Consider the following 26316-nt stretch of genomic DNA (forward strand, 5'->3'; position numbering starts at 1 on the left):
CAGTCTCTCCCTCCTCACTGTCCAACCTATCATACAAATCGTCATATGCCCGTTGTTTGGCCTTGGCCACCTCTACCTTCACCTTATGCTGAATCTCCCTGTACTCCTGTCTACTCTCCTCAGTCCTCTCAGTGTCCCACTTCTTCTTAGCTGTAACAATAGCCACTGCTGGAGGCATTGTGATTTTGGTTTGTCTGTCCAGCTGTCCACCTCATTCTCGTGTACACAGTATCTCAAGAATGCCTCAATGGAATTTCTTTAAATTTGGCACAAACGTCCACTTGAACTCAAGCATGAAATGATTAACTGATTAGATCATGGTCACTGTGACCTCACAAGACATGTTTTTGGTTATAACTCAGAGGTTCATACACTAATAACGACAAATGTTTAATAGAAAAAAAGATGAAGTGATTTTATATTTTATATCTAAAATGTCAACTTCACTGTGACATCATAATGTTCTGCATTAAAAACTTTTCTGGCCTTTACTCAGCTCAGAAACAGAGGAGGGGATGTTTGGTCAGATACTGAATTGGTGACACTTACCTCGGGTGTTCATCTTTAAACTGTGCGGGTTGTACAGATCCTCTGTGCTGTCAGTGTAGATATTGCACATGATTATTGTTTGTTTAGTATTCTTGCTGCCCAGGTAAAGAAACTGTTTGTTAGTCTGTAGGTGCAGGTTTTCAATGTCACGCCTGTTCAAAGGCATCGGGTCGAGCAGATAACGTGCTGGGTGGGAGGAGTTATTCATGATAGATCTGACCTCCTGAGGCAGCAGGAGCTGGAGATCTCTTCCAAAGAGGGCAGCCAATAAACCTCTGAGCTGTGTTTATGACCCTCTGCTGAGCCCTCCCGTCTGCATAGAGCGATAAAAGGTCGCTAGCAGCGTTTGGTCTAGTTGTTTTCTGTTCTCCAGCTCTTCAGTGGCATTTTTGATTTTATTTAAATGCTGTGTTATAGTGTGCTTCTTTTGCACTTTGTCTTGAGGCTTCTATGTAGAGCACCTTGAATCGTCTTGTTGCTGAATGGCACTATATAAACAAACTGCCCTCGCCTGATGTGAAAGTACAGTCTTTGGATTGAGAAACGGCCCTAGAGCCGGCGGAAAACCATTGCATGGCGTATTATTTGAGCTGGGAGATAAGCAGGGAGATCTGGCAAGGCAAGTTAAGTTTATTAATATAGCATATATCAGCAACAAGGTTATTCAAAATGTTTCACATACAAAACAACAATTTAAAGAACTGCACAAAGGAGCCATAGAATATAAAATAAAACCAGGCTAAGGCATACTAACACAGGTATACAATACAGGAATAAAAGTTACAGAAGTGTAAGAAATTAATAAATGTTTGATTCAATAAAAGGCAGCAGCAAACAGAAAAGAACTGAGAGTCGCAGCAGATGGCATATTTCTAGGTAAAGGATAAGGAAACGCTGCTTCCCCATGTTGCCGTGACGCTTGATCTGGGCACTGGCAAGATAGAGGGAAGTTTACCATAGTTCATTTACACATCGTTTATGTCGCATTTGTGTTTCAAAGACATGCAGGTTAATTGGTGACTCTAAATTGGCTGTAGGTGTGAATGTGACTGTGAATGGTTGTCTGTTTCTGTCAGCCATGTGATAGTCTCACCTCACGCCCAATGTCAGCTGGGATAGGCTCCAGCCCCCCGCGACCCTCAAGAGGATAAGAGGTTATGAAAATGGATGGATGTGTCTATATCTGATTTTTTTGTGTTGCCTTTGCAAGTTCAACCACAGAGACTAAAGGGGGTCGTCTGTTGTTGATCTCGGCTCCTCCAGTCCGCGTGTTGAAGTATCCTTGGGCAAGATACTGAATCCCAAATTGCTCCTCATGGCTGTTCCATTGGTGTGTGTGTGTACTGAGTAGATAGATAGATCGATAGATCGATAGATCGATAGATAGATAGATAGATAGATAGATAGATAGATACTTTATTCATCCTCTCAGGGAGATTCAGGGTATCTCATAGCTCAATAAATACAGTAAGAACAGACAGTAGCCTACAAAACAACACAAACGCACAATAAAAGACGTATTCGGACAGTCAATAAATAAAATGTGAGCTAGCAGGTGGCACCTTGTATGGTAGCCTCAGCCCCCAGTGTGTGAATGTGAGAATGTAATGTAAAAGCACTTTGAGTGGTCAGAAGAGTAGACAGGTGCTTTACAAAACAGACAAAGGTCGGATGTGTAATCAGCCTTGTACATCATTCAAGCCAAGCCTCACCATCTCATAGCATTCACTGGGGGTTCAGTGTAACCTAGGGTAAGCCTTCTAAATGTGTCAAAACACTGTTATATGCCGGTGCTCTGGGAGAATGAACAGCAGATCAAATGTGCTCCCACTGCAAGAAACCAACTGGCAGCCAGAGAGGCAGCTCATTAGCACACCGTGACTCAAATTACAGCCAATCCATTTTAAAAAAAATATATATATATTAATTGGAAAACCTTTTAACATTTCGGATCACAGGCAATTAAATACAGTTTCAAGGAAGTTTAAATCCATCTTCTCTGCTGGGAAGTTGTTTAGTTGGCTTAGTTAATTGATCAGTAGTTAAGAAACGATTTTCTGTTCAACAGGAGATCCACCTCCAGGTCTTGTCTCATGTTTACTCAGTCTGCACACTGTTGCCTTGAAAGCAAGCTGAGGATTAGAACCTCTGTCACGTCCAAATTAACTAAGAAGCCACAACAACAGCAAACTGAGTTATTTTCTGATGCTGTTTAAGGGGTTTTGACCTCTATCAAGCCACCCCCCCAAGTTATGTATTTGAATCCGTAATCCTGATCTGTCGCTGTAGTTCCCAAGCCTTTCCTTATTTTCGTGTTCTTACAGTGTGATTAGCAGTGTGTCATCAGTGTAAAATGCCACCTGTGTTCATCGCTGTGAGAGTGGTATTATTAGCAGAGGCATTCTTGCAAAACAAGATTGATCCCGGAGATGGTTAGCTCTGCAGGAGACCATCTGCTGCATGTTAATTTGTTACTGGCAAGGCATGTTTGTTTGTAAAGCAGTTCATACACGGTGTCGGTTCGAGGTGTTGAACAGACAACATTAAACATGATAAAAAAAAGAGCAGAAGACATATATCAAAGAGCATCTGTTTTTATTAGTGTTTGTTTTGTCTGTCCTCCATCTGTCTGCTTTATTGACTGACAGTAAGACGTTACCATCCATCTCTTAGGAGGTTTGATGGTATGTAATGGTGCGAGCACGTTATTAGAAAAGCACAAATGAGAGCCATGTTTCTGTTCCAGTCAATAGGTGATTTTCTTTCTGTGTTGAGGTTGTAGTAGATGCAATGAGAAACAGTTATCAGAAGCTTTTAACCCTTGAGTGAGTCATCAGCAACCATTGACCTGTGAGTGAGTGCTTCTTCATTGCTCTCCCCCAGGCGATCTACGCGTGTCCAGATGAGCCTGCGCTCAGTCAAAACGAGCTGGTCCTCACTGCTGACGCCATCATGAAGAGAGCAGACTTCTTGTGCTGCAAAGACGGCTTCTTGGAGGTAACCTCACCACAGTACCGTGTTGTCAAAGTCATATTTCTTGTTTTATAACGAGAAGCACTTTGTCAGGAGGGCGCTTAACTTCAGTTTCTTTTTATTTTGATTTGGTAAATAAATAGTTGTAGAGGTGGTGTGCCTGTTGAAAGAATCTTACAAGCAAACAAAATGCATTGAAGAGCTCAGAACTTCTTTCAAGGTTGAACATTTTCAGAAATATTTTCACTTGTTCATGAGACAATGCAATGTTCATAAAAGACCTATTGTATTTTGCTTAAGAAGTTAAGAAGTTCTTTCACCCACTGCCTTATTATACACTCAGTGAGGTCCTATCTAGGCTACATCCACAATAATACTTTTCTTCTTTTAAAACCTTTTGCACTCCACCCCCATTCTGTAGCGAAAACACCTAAAATGACATACCCAAATTAAAATGACTGTAGCTTCTGAACAGCTCTGACTACATGCATGCATGAACTCCCTGAAGTTTCTTGTGAAAGTGTCAGAAACACTCTAGTTGATACAGAGACAGAGTAATGGGCCTCTGAAGTCAGTAAAAAGTTGAAGATTTTGCCTAAAATAAAATAAGAAATGATTTTCAGGATGAATAACTGTCTGTGGCTTCATCTGAGCAGGTAAATGACACTGTGGGGCTGTAGGCACACTATCAATGAACATTTCAAGATTGCTCAAAGTATGACCACTATACAGTGTTTTTTCCATGAAAAGATCCATGCCGAGCTCCAAATGACAAGTCGGTCACTCCACTTCAAAACAGCACTATCAGTGATCAAACAACACTCAGCCAGCTTCAAACATTGTACCTTATTGAAATCAGGTGTGATTATGATAGCTGATGTTGTTTATGACAGAAACACCATAAAGTATCACCAAATAAAGCCATGTGAAACATGAAAGTTGTAATCCCACTTTCTAGGCGGTATATCTCAGCCAAAAATAGTGGTAGGAGTGAAACTCTTAACTTTTATAAAAGATCTAAGTCTCCACTCACAGCTCCGCATGAGATCACAAGTAATCCTTTAACTTTTCCCCTCAAAAAACGGCATGACATGACTTGTCACCACTCATCGTGATTTTGGACTTTGTGTGTTTAGGCTGCTCTGGTGCGAAATCCATAAGAAATAAAAGAAAAATGATGTCATTTTTGAAAAGTCGAGAGCTCCCTGAATCCGGCAATACCAAACATCACATGGTTTGATGACGCAGTGCGCCTGTGAGATATAACAGAGGAGGGAGGGAGCGTGGATGCTGGCGTCCGAGTGCAGTTAGAGAGGTTAAAATGCATAACTATTGCTTTGTTTACACCTATTGTTCAGACCACCCCTAAAATGGAGACCTTTGAAGACCTTATTTCAGTCTGGACATGCTGAAACCTTTGGAGGGGATGACCCAGACGTCCACACTCACTTCTTGATTAGGTTTTGTTAGTCACAGCTTGTCAAGTTGAAACAATATAGCTACATCTACGTACCTTTTCGGAATTTATCCTTCTTGTGTGGGTCCTGTTTTCCCATTGCCATGGCTTCCTCTGGTTATGGATAATGCTCTGCTCTGATGTGTCGCAATATTTGTTTTGTAACGACTCCCAATCTGTTGTCCACCATCTTGACCACCTTATACTCATTTTACTTTCAATAACAGTTCCACCCCCTATTTGGTATAAGACAAGTAGTCTTCAGTCTCTCGCCATCTCCGTAGTATTTTCTGTAACTTGGCAACCAACTGCAGAGTAAACAGTCTGTTAAACGCATGCCAAATGTACATGGATGGTCATGTGAAAGTATTTTTAGGTGTGTTAGTATTGATGGAGATTATTTCTGAAATGGTGCAAAAACAGAGATTAGGGTTTTTTCTTTTTCTTTTTCTTTTTGATGTCTTAAGCCCTATTTGGACGAGATTGGTTTAACGTGGAGATGTGGGGTAAAGTAATTATTACCAGGGATTTTAGTCCCGTCTGAACACGGCACGTCTGTAACCATTACGGACAATATCAGTAAAAATTTTTACTTTTACCTTCTGTAAAACGGTCCAGAGAAGATACCTCGGGTAATATCAATCCTGTGCGAACGCGATCTTCTGTAAAAATGTATGCAAGTAGTTCGTCACATCCTGCTTACAACCATTTTTCCGCATTTACAACTAGTTTTCCGTGTTTTTTCGATGATGGATGCACTTCAAGAAGCATTCGGTGTTGTCGGCAGTCGTGATAGTGGACATTCTTCTCATGATCGCGTAGCCCTATGTGGGAAACCAATCCAAAAGGTCGAGAAGAAAGCACTTTTCAGAGCCATAAGACTTCTGGTTGTGTTAGGTCGGCCCTATATAAATCCATATTGCTAATCGTTGTGTACACACAATCATGATCACGGGCAATATTATCCTTCAGCTGATACTTACAGGAACGACTTAGTAGGCACATGCTGACAGGGAAGGGACGCCGAGTTACCACTCCCATCTCTGGTAGAATTATGGAGATTTCTTGTCCCGTACGAATCGGACATTTATATTACAGACATCGTGTGGTAAACGGACTTTAGTCCACATCGCTGTGTGAAACTAATCCCGTCCGAGAGAGGATGGGGACGACATGTAGCAAAGGGCTGCAGGTTGGAACTGAACCCAGGCCGCTGCTAAGGACTCTGCTTACATGGGGCACACGCATACCTGGTGAGCTAGAGGTTACATTTGAGACTGTTTTTGTCATTCATTCATTCATCTTCTAACCGCTTCATCCTCTTGAGGGTCGTGGGGGGGCTGGAGCCTATCCCAGCTACATCGGGCGAGAGGCAGGGTACACCCTGGACAGGTCGCCAGACTATCACAGGGCTGACACATAGAGACAAACAACCATTCACGCTCACATTCACACCTATGGACAATTTAGAGTTATCAATTAACCTAGTCCCCAATCTGCATGTCTTTGGACTGTGGGAGGAAGCCGGAGTGCCCGGAGAGAACCCACGCTGACACGGGGAGAACATGCAAACTCCGCACAGAAGGGCTCCCACGCCCGGGATCGAACCGGCAACCCTCTTGCTGTGAGGCGAGAGTGCTAACCACCACACCACCGTGCCGCCCGACTGTTTTTGTGTTTTTAAAAAAAAAAAAAAAAAAAAGTCATTTTAAAAGTAAAAAGGTATTTGTTTGGATGTGGCCTTAAAGGAGCACTTGACCCCCCAAATGACCTTTTGTATATTATATACCCTGTGGTACATTGAACTAATGGGAAAAAAGTTTTTCTCATATGCCTTCACAGTGAACAAAAAATGCAAAAACTGAAAAAAATTCAAGATGAACTAAAGTATAACAAGTCCGCGTTTCAAGCCCAGTCCAGACCAAAGATCCGTTTTAGAATGTTGCAGAGAGAAGTTGCAGCAGATGTTGTCACCTGCAACTCTTGGAGCTCAGGTTTCATTTGTTGTTGTATATTTTTTGAGCAGCTACAAATTATATTCAGCTGCAAAATAAGCCTGAAAAGCTGGCACATGTCCTTGAATGTAGTTGCATTGGCCTCAACTGGCAGGTTTTCAGAATGTTGCAGACCAGGCCGACAAGAAATTTCAAGATTTGACTTGTCTTGTTGTAAATCGTTGGTCTGAATAAAACCTTATAATGAAAAATTAAGCAAGAAGTGAAGTTGATCCGTGCTCTCTTCAAAGCCAGTCTCCATCGGCAAAAACAGTCATTTAATTTTACTGAGCATCTTAATAGTGCTGCAACTGCCAACGTGTTACTCATGTGCACTCAACAGTGCAGAGAGAAAAATCATTACGCTTTCTCTGGTTGTGGTGCAACACTACTACATACATAAGTACATAAGAAAACGTGGTTTAAAGTGTATCCTTTGACTTTTGACACTGTTAAAATGAGAAATAACATGGCAGATTTTCCAGAGCACATGAAGTTAATGGGTTGTGCTGGCAGTAACACATGTGAACCTTTCCCCTCTCTTGTGAAGGAGTTAACTGACACAGGCTCGGAGAAGTACCTGGAGGTACAGTGGCCAAGCATGCGGAATTGCTTTTTAACTGAATCGAGAATGGTGTGTCAGCGAGAGCTGGAACAGTTTGATTATTTATTTAACAACTCCACTGTTGCTCTCGTTTGTGCTTAGATTCGTGCTGTGACATCTGACTGCTCTCTTTGAAGCTGGAGATTTTTTAAAGAGATTGCTTAATGTGATTTACTGGGAGTTTGCATTCTTTGTTACTGTAATATCTAACAACTGCATGACAGTGTGTCATGTGTCAATCAGCACACAATGTGATCAAACTTTTTGTTCTGATGAATGTTAATGAGCCTTTTGAGTATTTCTGAAACTGCTGAAATCTCTTCCCTCAACTGTAGGAGATAAAGAAATTCATCAAGAGCATCGCGGAAAGGATCAAGAAGACCAGGGACAAGTATGGCATCAACGACAACGGCACCAGCGAGGTAGGCAGCAAACATGGTGGATTCATTTGCTGAATGCAGTAATATCCTTAAAAGCCCCTCTTCAGCTCGGGTTACTTTATGTCTTACGGTTAACGTTCTTTCTCAAACAGAGAATGGGGGTCTGGTTATTAGTCAGACATAATCCATCAATTTACTATGACAACCAGTGTGCTGTTGTGGCGTTTTTGTCAAGGTCAACATCACTAGCAAGGATAGCGATAGCACATAAGTTATGATTAGGAGCCTCCTTTACCTGGAAATAAGGGCCCCAGTGAGCTGAGGGTCATCAGACCACACACCCCAGCGCTAGATGTGCGCTGATTGCACACACCTCATCATCTGGGAGATTGCTGAGCAGCCAGTTTGCTACGTTCCACAAGCTCTGGTAGTTTTATATGCCCCCATGCCAGTGATAGCTATGGCCAGAGGCATGTTTTTGGGTTAACCATCTGTCCCATTCTCATGAACGCAATATCTCAAGTACACTTTAAGGGAATTTCTTTAAACTTGGGACAAACATCGTCTTGGACTCAACAATGAGCTGATTAGATTATGGTGGTAATAGGTCAGTATAATCTTGCGCCCATCTTATTCTGGTGAGTGCGATATCTCAAGAACACCTCACGGGAATTTCTTTAAATTTGGCACAAATGTTTATTTTGGACTCAGTGATGAACAGGTAAGAATTTGCTGCTCGAAGATCAAGGTCACTGTGACCTTGCGTCTTTCTCATTCCCGTAAATCTGATATCTCATATGGGCTTGAGGTAAGTTTTCAAATTTGGCACAAACATCCACTTTGGACTCAACTACAAACTAATTAGAATTTGGGGGTTGAAGGTCAAAGGTCACTGTGACCTCACAAAACAGCTAATTATGGCAGCATTTCACACAAATGTCTGACAGAATAAAATGATGGAAGTGATTACATTTTATATCCAAAAGGCCAAAGTTCGACTTCTTTGAGACATCATAATGTTCTGCAAAAACACTTATCTGGCCATTAGCTCATGGCGATGTTAACTGGTTTGCTGATCAGACATTAAGAGGCAGATTGTACCAGTGCAAGCTTGGAGGATGACTTGTGCCCTGCAGCTTCTACCATAGTCATACGCCATCTTCCCATTGAAGCAACAACCATCTGTTTTTAACTTTGAACACAAAATTAAGACATTTGTCAAGAACTATTTAGCAAACAGTGTAGCTAATCAACATTGTCGGGACAGGACTCAAATAAATCTAAAATGCCAAAAAAAACCATTGGACTGGGGCCTCAAGCTCAGCCATATCTGAAACCTAATGATTGTCTCTCTTCTTTTGTGTTGCAGCCAAAAGTTCTTTATCAGCTGGACCGCATAACTCCCACCCAGCTGGAGAGGTTTCTGGAAACCTGCAGAGACAAGTACATGAGGTACAAGACTCTCATTTTATTCTAAGGCTCAATGTTATTTTTTACTTATCCATTCTCAGGAAAAGTTTTTGTTTTTCTTAAGGGAAGAGCTTTTGATTTTGTCCCTACATACTCAGAAACTGTGACTCTAGCTGTAAAAACAAGACCACTGCGGTTACCAGTAAACAACATCCTCTTGCAATTAGGTGGCTCAGAATGTGCCTCTTGGAATAGGAGGTAAGAAGTTGGGCGAAAATATTATAATGACACAGAGTCCAACTAAGCAAGGAAAAGTAAGACTAGGGGTATAGTGGGGTGACACTGGAAAATAACCACTTTGCTTTTCCGAAAACCCACACTGTACCGTGTACAGGTACGAAGGCCTTTGCACACCAACTTCATATTTTTTGTGTGGAAAAATGAATACGGCCTAAAGTTGTGTCAATCACATTTACTATTAAACTTTTGTTTGTCGAGAGATGTTGGAACAGATTTGATTTTCTCATGACCAGTTGTTTGGCCAAGAAGCAGTGAGGAAAATGTGGTGAAACCTGCAGGACACAAACATTCACAACAAGTATCATTTCATAAATCAGACAGCCTGCTTTAAACAGGTCAGATAGTAATATTCAGATGGATGATGGTGGTGAGGAAGAAGATAAAATAGAGGATGAGGACCACAGAGGGCTTCAGGGTGGAGACAGAGTGAGGACAGCTCAGCCCTAGAATCGTGCAGATTCTGTAATAGTTTTCATCTAGTCCTTGGCTTGTTTTATTCCCACATGCGTGCTCATAAATACACTAATCGAAAGGCCGTTGAGATGATGATAATGTTGTGTAATGTGTAATAGCTGCCAAGTGTCCCTTAAGTGTCTGTTTAATCAAAGCTGAGTCAGTCTCTTATGTGTTCACTCGTATAGAGCTCAGATGGAGCCAGGCTCGGCAGTTGGGGCTCTATGTGCCCAGAGCATCGGAGAGCCTGGTACTCAGATGACCCTGAAAACCTTCCACTTTGCTGGCGTAGCTTCCATGAACATCACTCTGGGGGTGCCTCGCATCAAAGAGATCATCAATGCCTCCAAAAACATCAGGTATGATATATAATTACATGATAATAGTGGCACGTCATCAGCAAATAAAGGCCTTGAAATGAAATGTCGGCATCTACTGATGCAGGCTGATGAGATGATGATGGTTTAATGATGTGAGTTTAATTAGTCCAGAAAGGTCAGATTTTCCCTGGTTGTGGCTACTGTCAGGACTTTTTCAGGGAGCCTGTTAAAGTCAGTTTCCAGTTTTGTACGAAAATGTTACATAAAAATAAATATGGCATGTTTTATGTGCAAATTAGTTTGCCAGCAAATGTGTACTTTTTCAAAAGCATAGTATTTTATGTCTGCATCTGCCAGTGGGCCGTCACAGTAAGAGTAGGCATATTGTGTTTACTACAGCATTAGGTTGCACCAGCTATGCAAAGGTTCAAATGTAGCCTAGTTTGAACTTTATTTCTAACTTAGGTCGAAGTTTATGCACTACTTGAGGGTTGCACCAACTGAAATAACTCCAACTAGGCAAAACTTAAAAACTTAAATCTTACACCAAGACCTTAGTAGGTGTAAAGTCCTCCATAAAATGGCTGTCATGGCGCATTGTTTTGAAAGATGGAATAGTTTTAAGGATGAGGAGGAGCAAATTACACTGTTTTGTGCTGCCAGTGCATTCTTCATGATAAATTACACTCCTTGGCCATTTATGATGACTTTGATTTATCCTCAGGCTTTTGTTTTCATGAGCAGAGGATTACCAGCATGCTTCCACCAGAGTTGTAACATGACACAGACAGAAAGAGGGCCCTCAGTCCTTCCCTGGGGAGTTAATATTCTGTTTAAATGACGGCTGTGTATTGGGCCATCTACGTCCCAACCTTCACCTGTGGTCCTGAGCTTAGTGATTGAGAGAATGAGACTGCAGAAACAAGCAGCCGAAATGAGTTTGCTAGGCTCAGCTTTAGAGATGAGGTGAAGAGCTCAGACACCCAGAGGGAGCTGCTACTCCTTCGCCTTGAAAGGGGTCAGTTGAGGTGGTTTGGGCATCTGATCAGAATGCCTCCTGGGCGCCTGACCTTAGAGGTGTTTCGGGCATGTCCAGCTGGTAGGAGGCCCAGGGGCAGACCCAGAACATGGTGGAGGATTGTGCATCTCTGCACCCTAACTTAAGAGAGAACTTGTGTATAGCTGGTGCAACAGGCTGCAGGAGAGACCTGATGTTTCTGAAATTTGTTGGAAAAAAATAAGTGCCTATGGCGGAAACCCAATGTTGAGCATTTCTAATAATTACAGAGGTGTTTCTTTATGTTCCCTCTGTCATATGAGCACAGAAGGAGAAGGATGGAAGTAGTTCTCATGCTTGACATTTGCTGCAGCTTTTGGCCTGAGCCACTCTTAATGAAGCATGTTGATCACTTGCCTGAGTCCATAGTTTAGACACTGCAATAGTCTGTTTAGCAAAATGAGCTCTGTTGGGACACAGAAACCGTCTCTTTGTGTCACAGTAATGAACACATCCCTAATTAGTTTTGAATAATCTGTCTCCACTCAGCACCCCTATAATCACTGCTCATTTGGATGTGGAAGACGACGCTGACTTTGCCAGGCTGGTGAAGGGAAGGATCGAGAAAACTCTTCTCGGCGAGGTAATCTAATCTGCAGCAAATTTTAAACTTGTGTCTTTTTTCCCCCTCTTTCATTAGTAAATGAGTGTTAAATTGAAAGACAGTAGTGTTTCCAAAACTGTCATTGTGAGAGTCAGGAACAAGTTGAAGAGTTGTGCTGTAATGAAGGTCTCTCGCTGTTCTCCACAGATTTCTGAGTACATAGAGGAGGTTTTTCTACCCGACGACTGCTTTATTCTGGTGAAATTGTCTCTGGAGAGAATACGCCTGCTGCGACTGGAGGTACCACAGCTTTCCTTTTTTGGACTGACACAGTGTAAATATTTCAAGTGTGTCCCAGCTTTCACACCTACCCTTTGATTAAAGATTCATTATAGTTTGTTACAGCTTGGCTGGTATTTTTGGAGTTTGGCCATCATTGCTGTCAGTCATGATAACACGATGTTTAACATGGTGTTTAGTCGTAAAGTAATTGTTGACATCTGAGAATCTGGAGGCATCACTGTCACTCACTCTCCCAGACCTCTTTGCAGCAATTAACTTGGTTAGTACTTGTCACAATACCAGAATTGTAAACTTCAGTATTACACTGAAGAACTATACTCAATACCTCTTTAGATAAAACAAAAAAAATCCTAGGTCCTTTTTTTTCCCTTTTTATTAACAACGTAAACACAGTCATTGCACATATAAACACGTTTGTAATAACGTTAATATTAATTACAATGTGGTTTGAAGTAGATCTGTTTTTTTTTGTTTTGTTTTGTTTTTTTTTTGTTTGTTTGTTTGTTTTTTAAACTTCCGTACTTTTGATACTATTTAATGTATCATTTACGGAGAGTGTATCTGTTTAAACATGTGGTATCAAAAAAGTACTGATTCTTTTGATCAAACAATGACAATTAGTCCATCCATTTTCGTCCATTTATCCGGGGCCTGATTGTGAGGGTAGCAGGCCAAACAAAGCACCCCAGATGTCCCTCTCCCCAAAAAATGCTTTCCAGGAGGAGCTGGCTCTAGTCTGATCTCCCTCCTGATGTCTGAGCTCCTTACCCTATCTCTAAGGCTAAGTCCAGCCACCCCACGGAGGAAAATCATTTCAGCTGCTTGTATCCCAATCTCATTCTTTCAGTCACTACCCAGAGCTCATGACCACAGATGAGGGTTGGGACACAGATGTACCAGGAAATTGAAAGCTTTGTCTTCTGGCTTTGTTCCCTCACGACCACGACAGTCCGGCGCAGCACCCGCATCACTACAGCAGCCGCAACAAACCACTGATCCATCTCACGCTCCATTCTACCCTCACTTGTTGTTAGAGAGTTATGATAATGCTTTAAAACAAAAAAACTTTTTTCAGTTTTCTGACTCATTGCTAATTGTGCTGCTGTGAAAATACATTTAAGCATATCACAGATAACTAGAAAAGCACTCAGAGAGTGCAGATCTCCGCCAAGTAGGTGATATTCCCTCCCCCTCTGCATCAGATTTTGCAGCCTGCATCACAATTAGGTTATTTGCATCACTATCATTATTAGGTTATATATGCCTTCACCATGGAGACACTGTGGTGTATTTATTTCGTTTTTATTTTGTACCAACATAGAATATAATATGTTTTTTTGTATTTTTCACTTTCTTTTTTTCCAACACAGAACAGTAATTTCAATTTTGGAATTACAGCAATATTTAGCAAGTAGAACAAGATGTGCTTTCCAGCCACCAGATGGCGCTATTTTCACCATCTTTAGAAATTGGAATTGCTGCTGAGGCTGTCAGACGATAGACTTTATTCATTATTTTATCCACTTTGCTTCAACCGATCACTACCAAAATTTTATCATCTGTTCCTTGTCTCATTATTCACCAATTTCATGAAAATCCATTCATAACTTTTTGAGTTATTTTGCAGACAAACAAACAGACAAACAAACAGACCAACGCCGGCGAAAACATAACCTCCTTGGCGGAGGTAAATATGTTGCTGGCTTTATCCAATAAAAAAAAACAAAAACATCTGAACAAACTATAGCCCACTCTATGAGTGCGGAAACAATCAGAAGAACCTATTGAAATCACAGAGTTATCAAAATTAAAAACCCCAAGCAAATTGTAATTAACATTTAATATTTAAATTCAAATGTTTTTTTATAGACATAGTTTTATCTGATGTAAAGCATAACAGTGGGACACAGTTCAATGTCTGTGCCATTAATTAGATTAATTTATGATGAGTCATATGCAGTGTTAATTTTGTTGACAAAATGTATGACGAATATATTTCATCCACAACCTTTTTTTCCATTACAAAAACAAGACGATGACAAGTTAGAAATAGATCTTGATAATAAAATTTATGTTTCATTTTTGCTGGTGAGACAAGATGTGACGAAAATGTTAGTGGTACTATCCGACATCGAAAGCCAAGAACGGCCGTGCTTGCAGTTATCTTCAAAGCTGCATGAGAGACAGGCTGGTAAACTCCAGTAAATAGTCTGCACCAGGATGTTTCAGTAGCCAACAGATACACTCACACCAGAGCAGCATCAGCAGTTGGTGCGAGTTGCGAGCTGTAATTCAGCAGTAAATAATCAGCTGTGTGTGTCTGACTGTGGATGGTGGAGCCGCTGAATGGATTTGTTGAGTTCATTAGTTGCAGCGGTGGCTGTTAGCAGCTCTGCCTGCCGCTTAATGGCAGCGGCACAAGCGGCCACTGGCCACTGGACCTCACAGCTGATCTCCGCAGGACTACAGTCAGTTTCGGACTGTATCGGGAAGGTTTATGGTTTGATGCTGTTTGACAGGCAGGTGGAAGGCTCAGTCATCTGTGAGTGTAGCTGTGCTGTAAGTAAACAGACTGAGCTCAGATCAGTTTTCTCTGACAGAAATGAAAGTTTAGTTTTAATCACCAACTCTGTGAGAGGACTCTAGCTTAAATCTCCAGACTGACATGTTGCAGATTAAGAAAGAATTCAGGCTTTAATTAAGTTATTTTTTTCTTCTTCTTAACAGTGAGATCGATGAGTCAGAGTTTACAATGGACCTGGGGACAAACCTTAGTTGTCATATTAGTTATTTGTGCTGTCGAAGTTTTTAGACCATGAATAGAGATGTTGAGCTTTTCAAATGATGATAAGTAAGTGTGAGCTCACAAATCAAAAACTGCTGGAGAAATGACAGCTTGTAAGTGTAGAAATAATTTGTAGTTGTAGAAAAAAAATTGCCTTAATGAAATTGACCTTGATTCTAATTTCTGATATATGAATTAGCCTCACTGGATTAGTTTAAAGATAAAAAACATAATGACTAAAACCTTTTGAATTTTCATCGACTTAAACTATGAAGAATAAAATGACTAAAATATGACTAAAACTAATAAGCATTTTCATCTCAAGACTTAAACTAAGACTAAATCTAACATAGCTGTCCAAATTAACACTGTTTACATGTCATATGGAGATACAAAAATGGCCAGAAAAAAAGGCCTTATTGATGTTGTTCAGTTGATTTTAAACATAAAGCTCAGCCCTAATGTGCATTTGTTCTGCTGGGAAAAGTGCATTAAACTTTTGTTGAGGTCTTCAAAAGATCCTTAAAAGCTTTAAATCTGATCTCAGTCTACAGCAACCTTCTATAAAAGAATCTGAAAAGCCTGATAGAGAATAGGCATTTGTGAACCCTATCATTGATTCTAGAGTTAAAACAAACTTCAGTGACACTGAAGAGGCACTGAAGTCTTTCTTTCATCACGTAATGCAACAAAAAGTTTGCGCTCTGTTGCTCTAACAACAGCAGCTACATCATTGGTTTTGAAGTGCTTCGTTTTAGATAAGTGGTGTTGGGTTGTGTTGTAAGAACAACAAATGTCTTTTTTTTTCTCTTTCAGGTAAACGCAGAAACAGTGCGTTACTCCATCTGCATGTCTAAGCTACGAGTGAAACCAGGAGACATCGCTGTGCACGGCGAGGCGGTTGTGTGTGTGTCTCCACGAGAGAACAGCAAAAGCTCCATGTACTACGTGCTGCAGTCATTAAAAGAGGAACTTCCTAAGGTCATTGATTATTTGGTTGTCTTTGAATTGATAATTAGAGTAATTACTAGGTGAGGCCCAGAATACTGTTCGTTATGTGGTGCTCTTAAATTTGTGCCCCTAAATAAAAAGTAAAGTGTTAGTTTCTTTTGTTTTAACTGTTCTCTTTTCTCTCTCTGAAAGGTGGTGGTCCAAGGAATACCTGAAGTGGCCCGCGCTGTCATTCACATAGACGAACAGAGCGGCAAGAACAAGTACAAACTGCTTGTGGAGGGAGACAACCTGAGAGCTGTCATGGCAACACATGGAGTGAATGGAAACAGGACCACTTCAAACAACACCTATGAGGTAACATTAAAAAGAGATTAGAGCCCTGTATACGTCCTTATTTTGGTTCCACATCTGTTGCATGAATTCTGAGACTGGATGTGATACCCGTGACAGATTGTGTTCTGCAAACTGGCCTGCTTCAGTAATAAATACAGGTCAAGACAATTTGAGTGAAATTCAGTTCCATACTGATATTTAGCTGATAAATCGGTGCATCCCCAAATTAAATAACATCCATCAGAAATACAAATGGATTAACCAGTTTTCTAATTGGTGTTCTATTAGCTGTGATATACCCACAGCTTAAAACAAATCAGGACAAAGCATACAAACTTAATCCAAGGTGATAGCTTGAAGGAATTTAATACCACATTTCATCATCAACCACTGTTTTTTTGTTTTTTTTTCTCAGGAAAAATTGACTGAGCACTCTTCACTCTGTACTCTGTAAAAGCTCTTTTACAGCAGTGCCCTGAGTTCACATTCAATCGGCTTGAAGGATACACATATATAATAGCAATTGCAATGAAGTGATGAGTGATAAGTCCATAAAAACAAATAAGTAGCAGCAATGTCTATTGGGAATTACAAACAGCAATTTAAAAAAAAGAAAAAGTACAAAGACGGAAAAGTTAAAATATAAGAATAGAGTCTGCCATAAAGGACGGATACAAAACAACAACAATAATAAAAACAATTATATATAGAAAACCATTCCTGTCCATTAACCAAAACAGGAACTACCACATCATCTAGTATGCACTTGAAATGTTATAACGACATATACCTCTATAATTTAAACACCTCTTGGAACTTGCTCCACTTATTTGGGATGAACGAAAAAAGTTAATTTACCAAACTCTGTACAATGCCTTATAAACAAAACGGAGACAATGTTCTTCCCTTCCGTCAGTCAGAGATGACCACACCACATTCTGATATAGCTCACGTTGGTGTTTCATTCAGGGCACCCTATTTAAACTGCTTTGGCCTGTCTGCTGTTGCTGCTTCCTCTGCAAGCTGCTTTGCAACCTGCCTCCACCCCAGCTCCTCCTTTTCATGCTGTGTCTGACTTATCAATGTCATTTCTGTTTGTCTTTGATGATGGCTTTGTTCTGTTCTTTGCGGGTCTTTGCTGCTGCTCTTAGGCTTTCCATGTAGGCGCATGGAAGGGCAGAGAGGTTTGTTCTCTGTACCTCAGGCTTTCCTCGTTTGCATGTGGAAGGGCAGAGAGGTGTGCTCTCTCTGCCTTAGGCTTTCTGCATAGGCCTGTGGAAAGGCAGAGAGGCCCCAGAACAGAGCTGTATCGCCAAATTCTAGTTCTTCTTAGAAATAAAATGGAAACTGTGGTCGACTGTATCAAGTGAATTTAGTGTGGATTGGATCTAAGACTGACACTACAGTAGATTGAGTAATTGTCCCTCTATTTATTAAAAATAAGCATGACCAAAATCTGTACAATGCACCCAATTGAATTCTCACCTTCTTTGTAAGCTTAAGCATGTTCATATGCAAGTAAACATAATTCTGATTAATAATATAGTGAATTTTTAATGCATAATGCTACTTGTGATTTTATTGAAGGCTCCTTTTTAGAACCAGTATGGGCAAATGGTCAGAGAACGCATATTCAAGTAGTTCAGTGAAAGCTAGAACAACCTTGCAAATAAAATTGCTCTTATTTTCTGCATCACTGATATACTGTAGCATCCTGCAGCAAAAAAAAAAAAAAAAAAGAATGCATCGTAATGTGCACAGTTTCTGTTACTGTTATTGTTATTTGGTGGCATTGCTGTTGTAACAATAGGGCTCAACAATTTGGATTAAGTGCATTTATAATGTATTCCCTCAGCTGAGAATCTGTTTTGCTCATAGATGGACTACTGGCTATAGAACGATGCTATTCACAAAGGAAATGATGAGCGAAAGGCATTTCTTAGCCAATTTAAAACCAAAAGTCAGAACATAAACTGGTCCACACCAGGTATCCATGCAGCTTTGTGACACTGAAAACTCTGACTGTAGACTCAACTTACCTCACTAAGCCATTTCATTTTGTGGTACACCCCTCTGAAGCATCACAGGGCTAGAAATAACGTGGATATAAGATAAGATAAAACTTAATTGATCCCACACCAGGGAAATTCACAAGTTACAGCAGGTCAAAAAGCACAGATAGAAAAGCAAGTTGAATGGCAACAGAATACTTAAAGACAAAATATCATAATTAGAAAAATATAAAATATAAAGTTCTAAATTTAGACACAACTATACACTCAATACTATTCACACTGTTGAGTCTTTATACTTGGTCTACTACATTGATATGAATGGGGCAGACAAAATATTAGAAAGTAGCCAACTCACTGTGATTCAGTTTCATGTGCATGCTGTCGTCTGACAGCAGTAAGATTTGCCATAATACGCTTTGTGTCAGTGACTCTGAACTGTAATATGAGATGAACAGCCTCAGAGAGTAACAAAGACTCTAGATCAGCTAAGATGACCTACCACTGAAAGAAAAGAGGAAAAAAATCAGTAGACAACATCACAAAAGCTACGGGTCTTATTTTTCTTATTTTTAGAGTGATAACACACATTATTAGAGGCTATTGTGCAGAGATATAAATAAAAATATAAAAAAGGGCCTTGAGATTTTGGCCCTTTGGTGTGCCTTGAAAACAAAACATTTGAAAACCATTATAGACTGACACGTGTAACCCGCCGAAAAATATTCTCTGCAGTTAACCAATTAATGGTTAACTGTTGACATCACTAGGTCGGGCCCAATCGGGTTGAGGCGGAGAATCAAATCTATAACAGGCTTGCTTGATTTACAATCTTCTCTGTGTATTTTTTCAGGTTGAGAGGACTTTGGGTATCGAGGCAGCCAGATCCACCATCATCAACGAGATTCAGTACACCATGGTGAACCACGGAATGAGCATCGACCGGCGCCACGTGATGCTTCTTGCAGATCTCATGTCCTACAAGGTATGACCATCACAATCTTGATGTTTCTTAAACTGAGCATAGTGTTAGTTCAGGCAGGACATGATGTCAAGCTCAGCTCACATCCCAGCTACACCAGCTGATCTCAAACAGCCCAATCAACTGATGGAGCAGCTGATTGATGGAACGGAGTCAGCTGATCACATGATTCCTTTCTATGCAACCAATTGGTAAATTTCATTCAGGGTGCCCTATTTAAACTGCTCTGGTCTGCCTACTGTTGCTGCTTCCTCTGCAAGCTGCTTTGTGACCTGCCTCCACCCCAGCTCCTCCTTTTCATGCTGTGTCTGACTTATCAGTGTCATTTCTGTTTGTCATTGATGCTGCTCTGGTCTGTTCCCAGGAGGTCTTTGCTGCTGCTCTCCCTGCCTTAGACTTTCCATGTAGGCGCATGGACGGGCAGGGAGGTTTGCTCTCTCTGCCTCAGTCTTTCTTCGTTTGCATGTGGAAGGGCAGAGAGGTGTGCTTTATTTGCCTCAAGGCTTTCTACATAAGCATGTTGATGGGCAGAGAGGTGTGTTCTCTTCGCCTTAGGCTTTCTGCATAGGCCTGTGGAAAGGCAGAGAGGCCCCAGAACAGAGCCATATGGCCAAATATAATACTGCAAATGGAGTGTAACTAAGTGTTCCTGACTGAATTGCGTTTCTGCTGTATTTCACCTATTGTATTGTCCTCTGTCCATAAAGGGGGAGATCCTTGGAATCACCAGGTTTGGTTTGGCCAAAATGAAGGAGAGCGTCCTCATGCTGGCCTCCTTCGAGAAAACAGCCGATCATCTCTTTGATGCCGCCTACTTCGGACAAAAGGACTCTGTCTGCGGTGAGCTGACGCTTCATCTCTGTTGTGAACTTGAACTCCACTCTTGATTGGATCTTAACAAGTCTTGTGTTCTTCTTTCAGGTGTGTCTGAGTGCATCATTATGGGGATTCCAATGAATATCGGAACAGGACTGTTTAAACTCCTACACAAGGCGGACAAGGATCCCTCTCCAGTCAAAAGGCCTCTCCTCTTTGACTGCCCAGACTTCCATATTCCTTTGATCACATAGCAGTAAGGAGAGAAGCAACAGCAGTAGGATTTTTGAAGGAGGATTTTTTTTTCCTCAGGACCTGCTGTCTGCAGACAATTTGAGATTATCTTCAGCAATTACAGAAGTGCCTGCAGAAGTGTCAGATGATTTCCTCTGTGGGGATCTAACAGGAAATTGGAATACAGCCTCTTGTTATTTTGGCTGACAGACTATGTGGACGCTGTATTTCATCTTACACATAAAGTTCGTTAGCATGTAAGAGGAAGTGGAATTGCTTATTATTTCAGTTCAAATCAGGTAATATGTGAAGAGAGAACAGAACAGTTCAGATGCTCTGATGTTCTTTTTGGCTTTTTATGTGTTTGTTAAACAGTGTGTTTCCTGTGTTATTAAGATGTTACATAATCTTATGTTCCCTCAGTGTAGTAGCACTGAACAAGTGTGCAGCAGACTTGAGAAAGATTACCTCTTAATCATGAAGCAGACTTAATTTCTTTCGGTTAAATATACAAGTCTTGTTTATAGCATTGCAGCTTTGAGACTTTTCATTCACACTGCAAAACCCACTTCAGGTTGTCTTTTCTGAAAAGTGCTTGTTTTTGTACGAGATTCACATCATTAGGGGTTCATTGAGGTAAAACATTTCCATCCTGTGTGAAGCCTATTCCTAAAATGTATATATAATGTAATAAAAAAATATGACCCACGACATCATGGGAAAGTATTTTTTGTGTATGTACAATGAGTAGCGCATCCTTTTGGCCAATCAGTTTCTAAATGCAGTAACATAAAGTTTAGAAACTTTATTGACCAGATGTCAGATATCATCACAACCTCCAATCTTTTTCAATTGTGGCATACTAAACTATAACTTTATTGAGAAAAAAAATAATAATATATTAAGACTTTTTAAATGACATATGTTACCATGACTTTTTATAACTTTTTCACAGACTATAAGAAGATATAAATAAGATATATAAGATTATACTATATATAAGATTTTTATAAATGAAAAACTATACTAGCATTTTTTAAAATAATATTTTATGACTTTTTAACAACATTCTTTACCATGACTTTTTGTAACATCTCTCACATACTACACCATGACTTTAAATGACAAACTTTACCATGACTTTTTGACTTATTGACACATACTGTACTATGACCTTTTTATGCAATTTTGAACGACACACTATGCTATGACATTTTTGAGCAAATTTCAATGACATACTGTACTGTGATGTTTTTAAGCCATTTTTAAGGACATACTACAGTAACGTTTTTATGCTTTATTTTGAATGACATACTATAATGTTTTTGTACAATTTTAAATTACACACTTTACTATTGCAATGTCATGCAATTTTGAACGACATACTATACTATGACTTTTTTTATGCAATTTTGAATAACCTATTATTCTGTGACATTTTTATGCAATTTTGAATGACACACTATACTATGATGTTTTAATGCAATTTTGAACGATATGCTATACTATGACGTTTTCATACAATTTTGAACGACATACTATACTATGACTTTTTATGCAATTTTGAATGACATACTACTCTGTGACATTTTTATGCAATTTTGAACGATATGCTATACTATGATGTTTTAATGCAATTTTGAACGACATACTATACTATGACATTTTTATGCAGTTTTGAACGACACACTATACTATGGCTTTTTTGTGCAATTTTGAACGACATACTATACTATGGCTTTTTTGTGCAATTTTGAACGACATACTATTCTGTGACATTTTTATGCAATTTTGAACGACATACTATGACATTTTTATGCAATTTTGAATGATATGCTATACTCTGACGTTTTAATGCAATTTTGAAAGACATACTATGGCTTTTTTGTGCAATTTTGAACGACATACTATACTATGACTTTTTTATGCAATTTTGAACGACATACTATACTATGACTTTTTATGCAATTTTGAACGACATACTATGACTTTTTTATGCAATTTTGAACGACATACTATACTATGACGTTTTAATGCAATTTTGAAAGACATACTATACTATGATTTTTTTATGCAATTTTGAACGACATACTATAACATGACACTTTTGAGCAAATTTCAACAACATACTATAGTATGACTTTTTTATGCAGTTTTGAACGACATACCGTACTACGACTTTTTATGCAATTTTGAACGACATATTATAACATGACACTTGTGAGCAAATTTCAACAACGTACTATGACTTTTTATGCAGTTTTGAACGACATACTATACTATGACGTTTTTTACGCAGTTTTGAACGACATACTACACTATGACTTTTTATGCAGTTCTGAACGACATACTATACTATGACGTTTTAATGCAATTTTGAACGACACACTATACTATGATGTTTTAATGCAAATTTAAACGACATACTATACTATGACTTTTTTATGCAATTTTGAATGATATGCTATACTATGACGTTTTAATGCAATTTTGAACGACATACTATACTATGACTTTTTTATGCAATTTTGAATGACATACTATACTATGACGTTTTAATGCAATTTTGAACGACATACTATACTATGACTTTTTTATGCAATTTTGAACGACATACTATACTATGACGTTTTAATGCAATTTTGAACGACACACTATACTATGATGTTTTAATGCAAATTTAAACGACATACTATACTATGACTTTTTTATGCAATTTTGAATGATATGCTATACTATGACGTTTTCATACAAATTTGAACGACATACTATACTATGACTTTTTATGCAATTTTGAATGACATACTACTCTGTGACATTTTTATGCAATTTTGAACGATATGCTATACTATGACGTTTTAATGCAATTTTGAACGACATACTATACTATGACATTTTTATGCAGTTTTGAACGGTATGCTATACTATGACTTTTTATGCAATTTTGAACGACACACTATACTATGGCTTTTTTGTGCAATTTTGAACGACATACTATTCTGTGACATTTTTATGCAATTTTGAACGACATACTATGACATTTTTATGCAATTTTGAATGATATGCTATACTCTGACGTTTTAATGCAATTTTGAAAGACATACTATGGCTTTTTTGTGCAATTTTGAACGACATACTATACTATGACTTTTTTATGCAATTTTGAACGACATACTATACTATGACTTTTTATGCAATTTTGAACGACATACTATACTATGACTTTTTTATGCAATTTTGAACGACATACTATACTATGACGTTTTAATGCAATTTTGAACGACATACTATACTATGACTTTTTTATGCAATTTTGAACGACATACTATACTATGACGTTTTAATGCAATTTTGAAAGACATACTATGGCTTTTTTGTGCAATTTTGAAGGACATACTATACTATGGCTTTTTTGTGCAATTTTGAACGACATACTATACTATGACGTTTTAATGCAATTTTGAAAGACATACTATACTATGGCTTTTTTGTGCAATTTTGAACGACATACTATACTATGACGTTTTAATGCAATTTTGAAAGACATACTATACTATGATTTTTTTATGCAATTTTGAACGGCATACTATACTATGGCTTTTTATGCAATTTTGAGCGACATACTATATACTATGACGTTTTTAATGCAATTTTGAAACGACATACTATACTATGATTTTTATGCACTTTTGAGCAAATTTCAACAACATACTATAATATGACTTTTAATGCAATTTTGAACGACATACTATACTATGACTTTTTTATGCAATTTTGAATGATATACTATACTATGACGCTTTTAATGCAAATTTTGAAGGACATACTATACTATGACTTTTATGCAATTTTGAACGACATACTATACTATGACGTTTTTAATGCAATTTTGAACGACATACTATACTATGACACTTTTGATGCAAATTTTGAACAACATACTATACTATGACTTTTTATGCAATTTTGAATGACATACTATACTATGACTTTTAATGCAGTTTTGAAAGACATACTATACTATGACTTTTTTATGCAAATTTCAGACATACTATACTATGACTTTTTTATGCAATTTTGAATGATATGCTATACTATGACGTTTTAATGCAATTTTGAAAGACATACTATACTATGACTTTTTTATGCAATTTTGAAAGACATACTATACTATGACTTTTTTATGCAATTTTGAACGACACACTATACTATGATGTTTTAATGCAAATTTAAACGACATACTATACTATGACTTTTTTATGCAATTTTGAACGACATACTATACTATGACATTTTTATGCAATTTTGAATGATATGCTATACTATGACGTTTTAATGCAGTTTTGAAAGACATACTATACTATGACTTTTTTATGCAATTTTGAACGACATACTATACTATGGCTTTTTTGTGCAATTTTGAACGACATACTATAACATGACACTTTTGAGCAAATTTCAACAACATACCATAGTATGACTTTTTATGTTCTGAACGACATACTATACTATGACGTTTTAATGCAATTTTGAACGACACACTATACTATGATGTTTTAATGCAAATTTAAACGACATACTATACTATGACTTTTTTATGCAATTTTGAATGATATGCTATACTATGACGTTTTAATGCAATTTTGAACGACATACTATGCTATGACTTTTTTATGCAATTTTGAATGACATACTATACTATGACGTTTTAATGCAATTTTGAAAGACATACTATACTATGATTTTTTTATGCAATTTTGAACGACATACTATAACATGACACTTTTGAGCAAATTTCAACAACATACTATACTAGTATGACTTTTTATGCAGTTTTGAACGACATACTATACTATGACTTTTTATGCAATTTTGAACGACATATTATACTATGACACTTTTTATCAAATTTCAACAACGTACTATGACTTTTTATGCAGTTTTGAACGACATACTATACTATGACGTTTTTTACGCAGTTTTGAACGACATACTATACTATGACGTTTTTTACGCAGTTTTGAACGACATACTACACTATAACTTTTTATGCAGTTCTGAACGACATACTATACTATGACTTTTTAATGCAATTTTGAACGACACACTATACTATGATGTTTTAATGCAAATTTAAACGACATACTATACTATGACTTTTTTATGCAATTTTGAATGATATGCTATACTATGACTTTTTTATGCAATTTTGAACGACATACTATACTATGACGTTTTTATGCTATTTTGAATGACATGAAATATAGTATGACTTTTTTATGCAATTTTGAATGACATGCTATACTATGATTTTTTATTCAATTTTGAAGGGCATACTATACTATGATATTTTTATGCAATTTTGAACGACATGCTGTACTATGACATTTTTATGCAATTTTGAACGACATGCTGTACTATGACATTTTTATGCAATTTTGAACAACATACTATACTATGACTTTTTTATGCAATTTTGAACTACATGCTGTAATATGACATTTTTATGCAATTTTGAAGGACATACTATACTATGACTTTTTTATGCAATTTTGAACGACATACTATACTATGACTTTTTATGCAATTTTGAACGACATACTATACTATGACTTTTTTATGCAATTTTGAACGACATACTATACTATGACGTTTTAATGCAATTTTGAACGACATACTATACTATGACTTTTTTATGCAATTTTGAACGACATACTATACTCTGACGTTTTAATGCAATTTTGAAAGACATACTATGGCTTTTTTGTGCAATTTTGAACGACATACTATACTATGACTTTTTTATGCAATTTTGAACGACATACTATACTATGACTTTTTATGCAATTTTGAACGA

General features: G+C 38.2%; 1 protein-coding gene across 2 annotated transcripts in view; it reads left to right on the plus strand.

Moving 5' to 3' along the window:
• polr3a (polymerase (RNA) III (DNA directed) polypeptide A) overlaps positions 1 to 21164 on the plus strand; it is an 82262-nt gene extending 61098 nt beyond the window's left edge. For both annotated transcript variants that reach the window (XM_049564513.1, XM_049564512.1), the window contains exons 21-31: positions 3433 to 3546; positions 7912 to 7998; positions 9326 to 9408; positions 10308 to 10478; positions 11986 to 12079; positions 12248 to 12340; positions 15945 to 16109; positions 16272 to 16436; positions 19281 to 19412; positions 20117 to 20249; positions 20331 to 21164. In XM_049564513.1, coding sequence (XP_049420470.1) covers positions 3433 to 3546; positions 7912 to 7998; positions 9326 to 9408; positions 10308 to 10478; positions 11986 to 12079; positions 12248 to 12340; positions 15945 to 16109; positions 16272 to 16436; positions 19281 to 19412; positions 20117 to 20249; positions 20331 to 20479 — 1386 coding nt within the window. In that variant the 3' untranslated portion in view covers positions 20480 to 21164. The remainder of the gene's footprint in view (positions 1 to 3432; positions 3547 to 7911; positions 7999 to 9325; positions 9409 to 10307; positions 10479 to 11985; positions 12080 to 12247; positions 12341 to 15944; positions 16110 to 16271; positions 16437 to 19280; positions 19413 to 20116; positions 20250 to 20330) is intronic.
• The last annotated feature ends 5152 nt before the right edge of the window (positions 21165 to 26316 follow it).

The sequence above is a fragment of the Epinephelus fuscoguttatus genome, linkage group LG20, assembly GCF_011397635.1.
Source record: "Epinephelus fuscoguttatus linkage group LG20, E.fuscoguttatus.final_Chr_v1".
In the NCBI taxonomy this organism is placed as follows: domain Eukaryota; kingdom Metazoa; phylum Chordata; class Actinopteri; order Perciformes; family Serranidae; genus Epinephelus; species Epinephelus fuscoguttatus.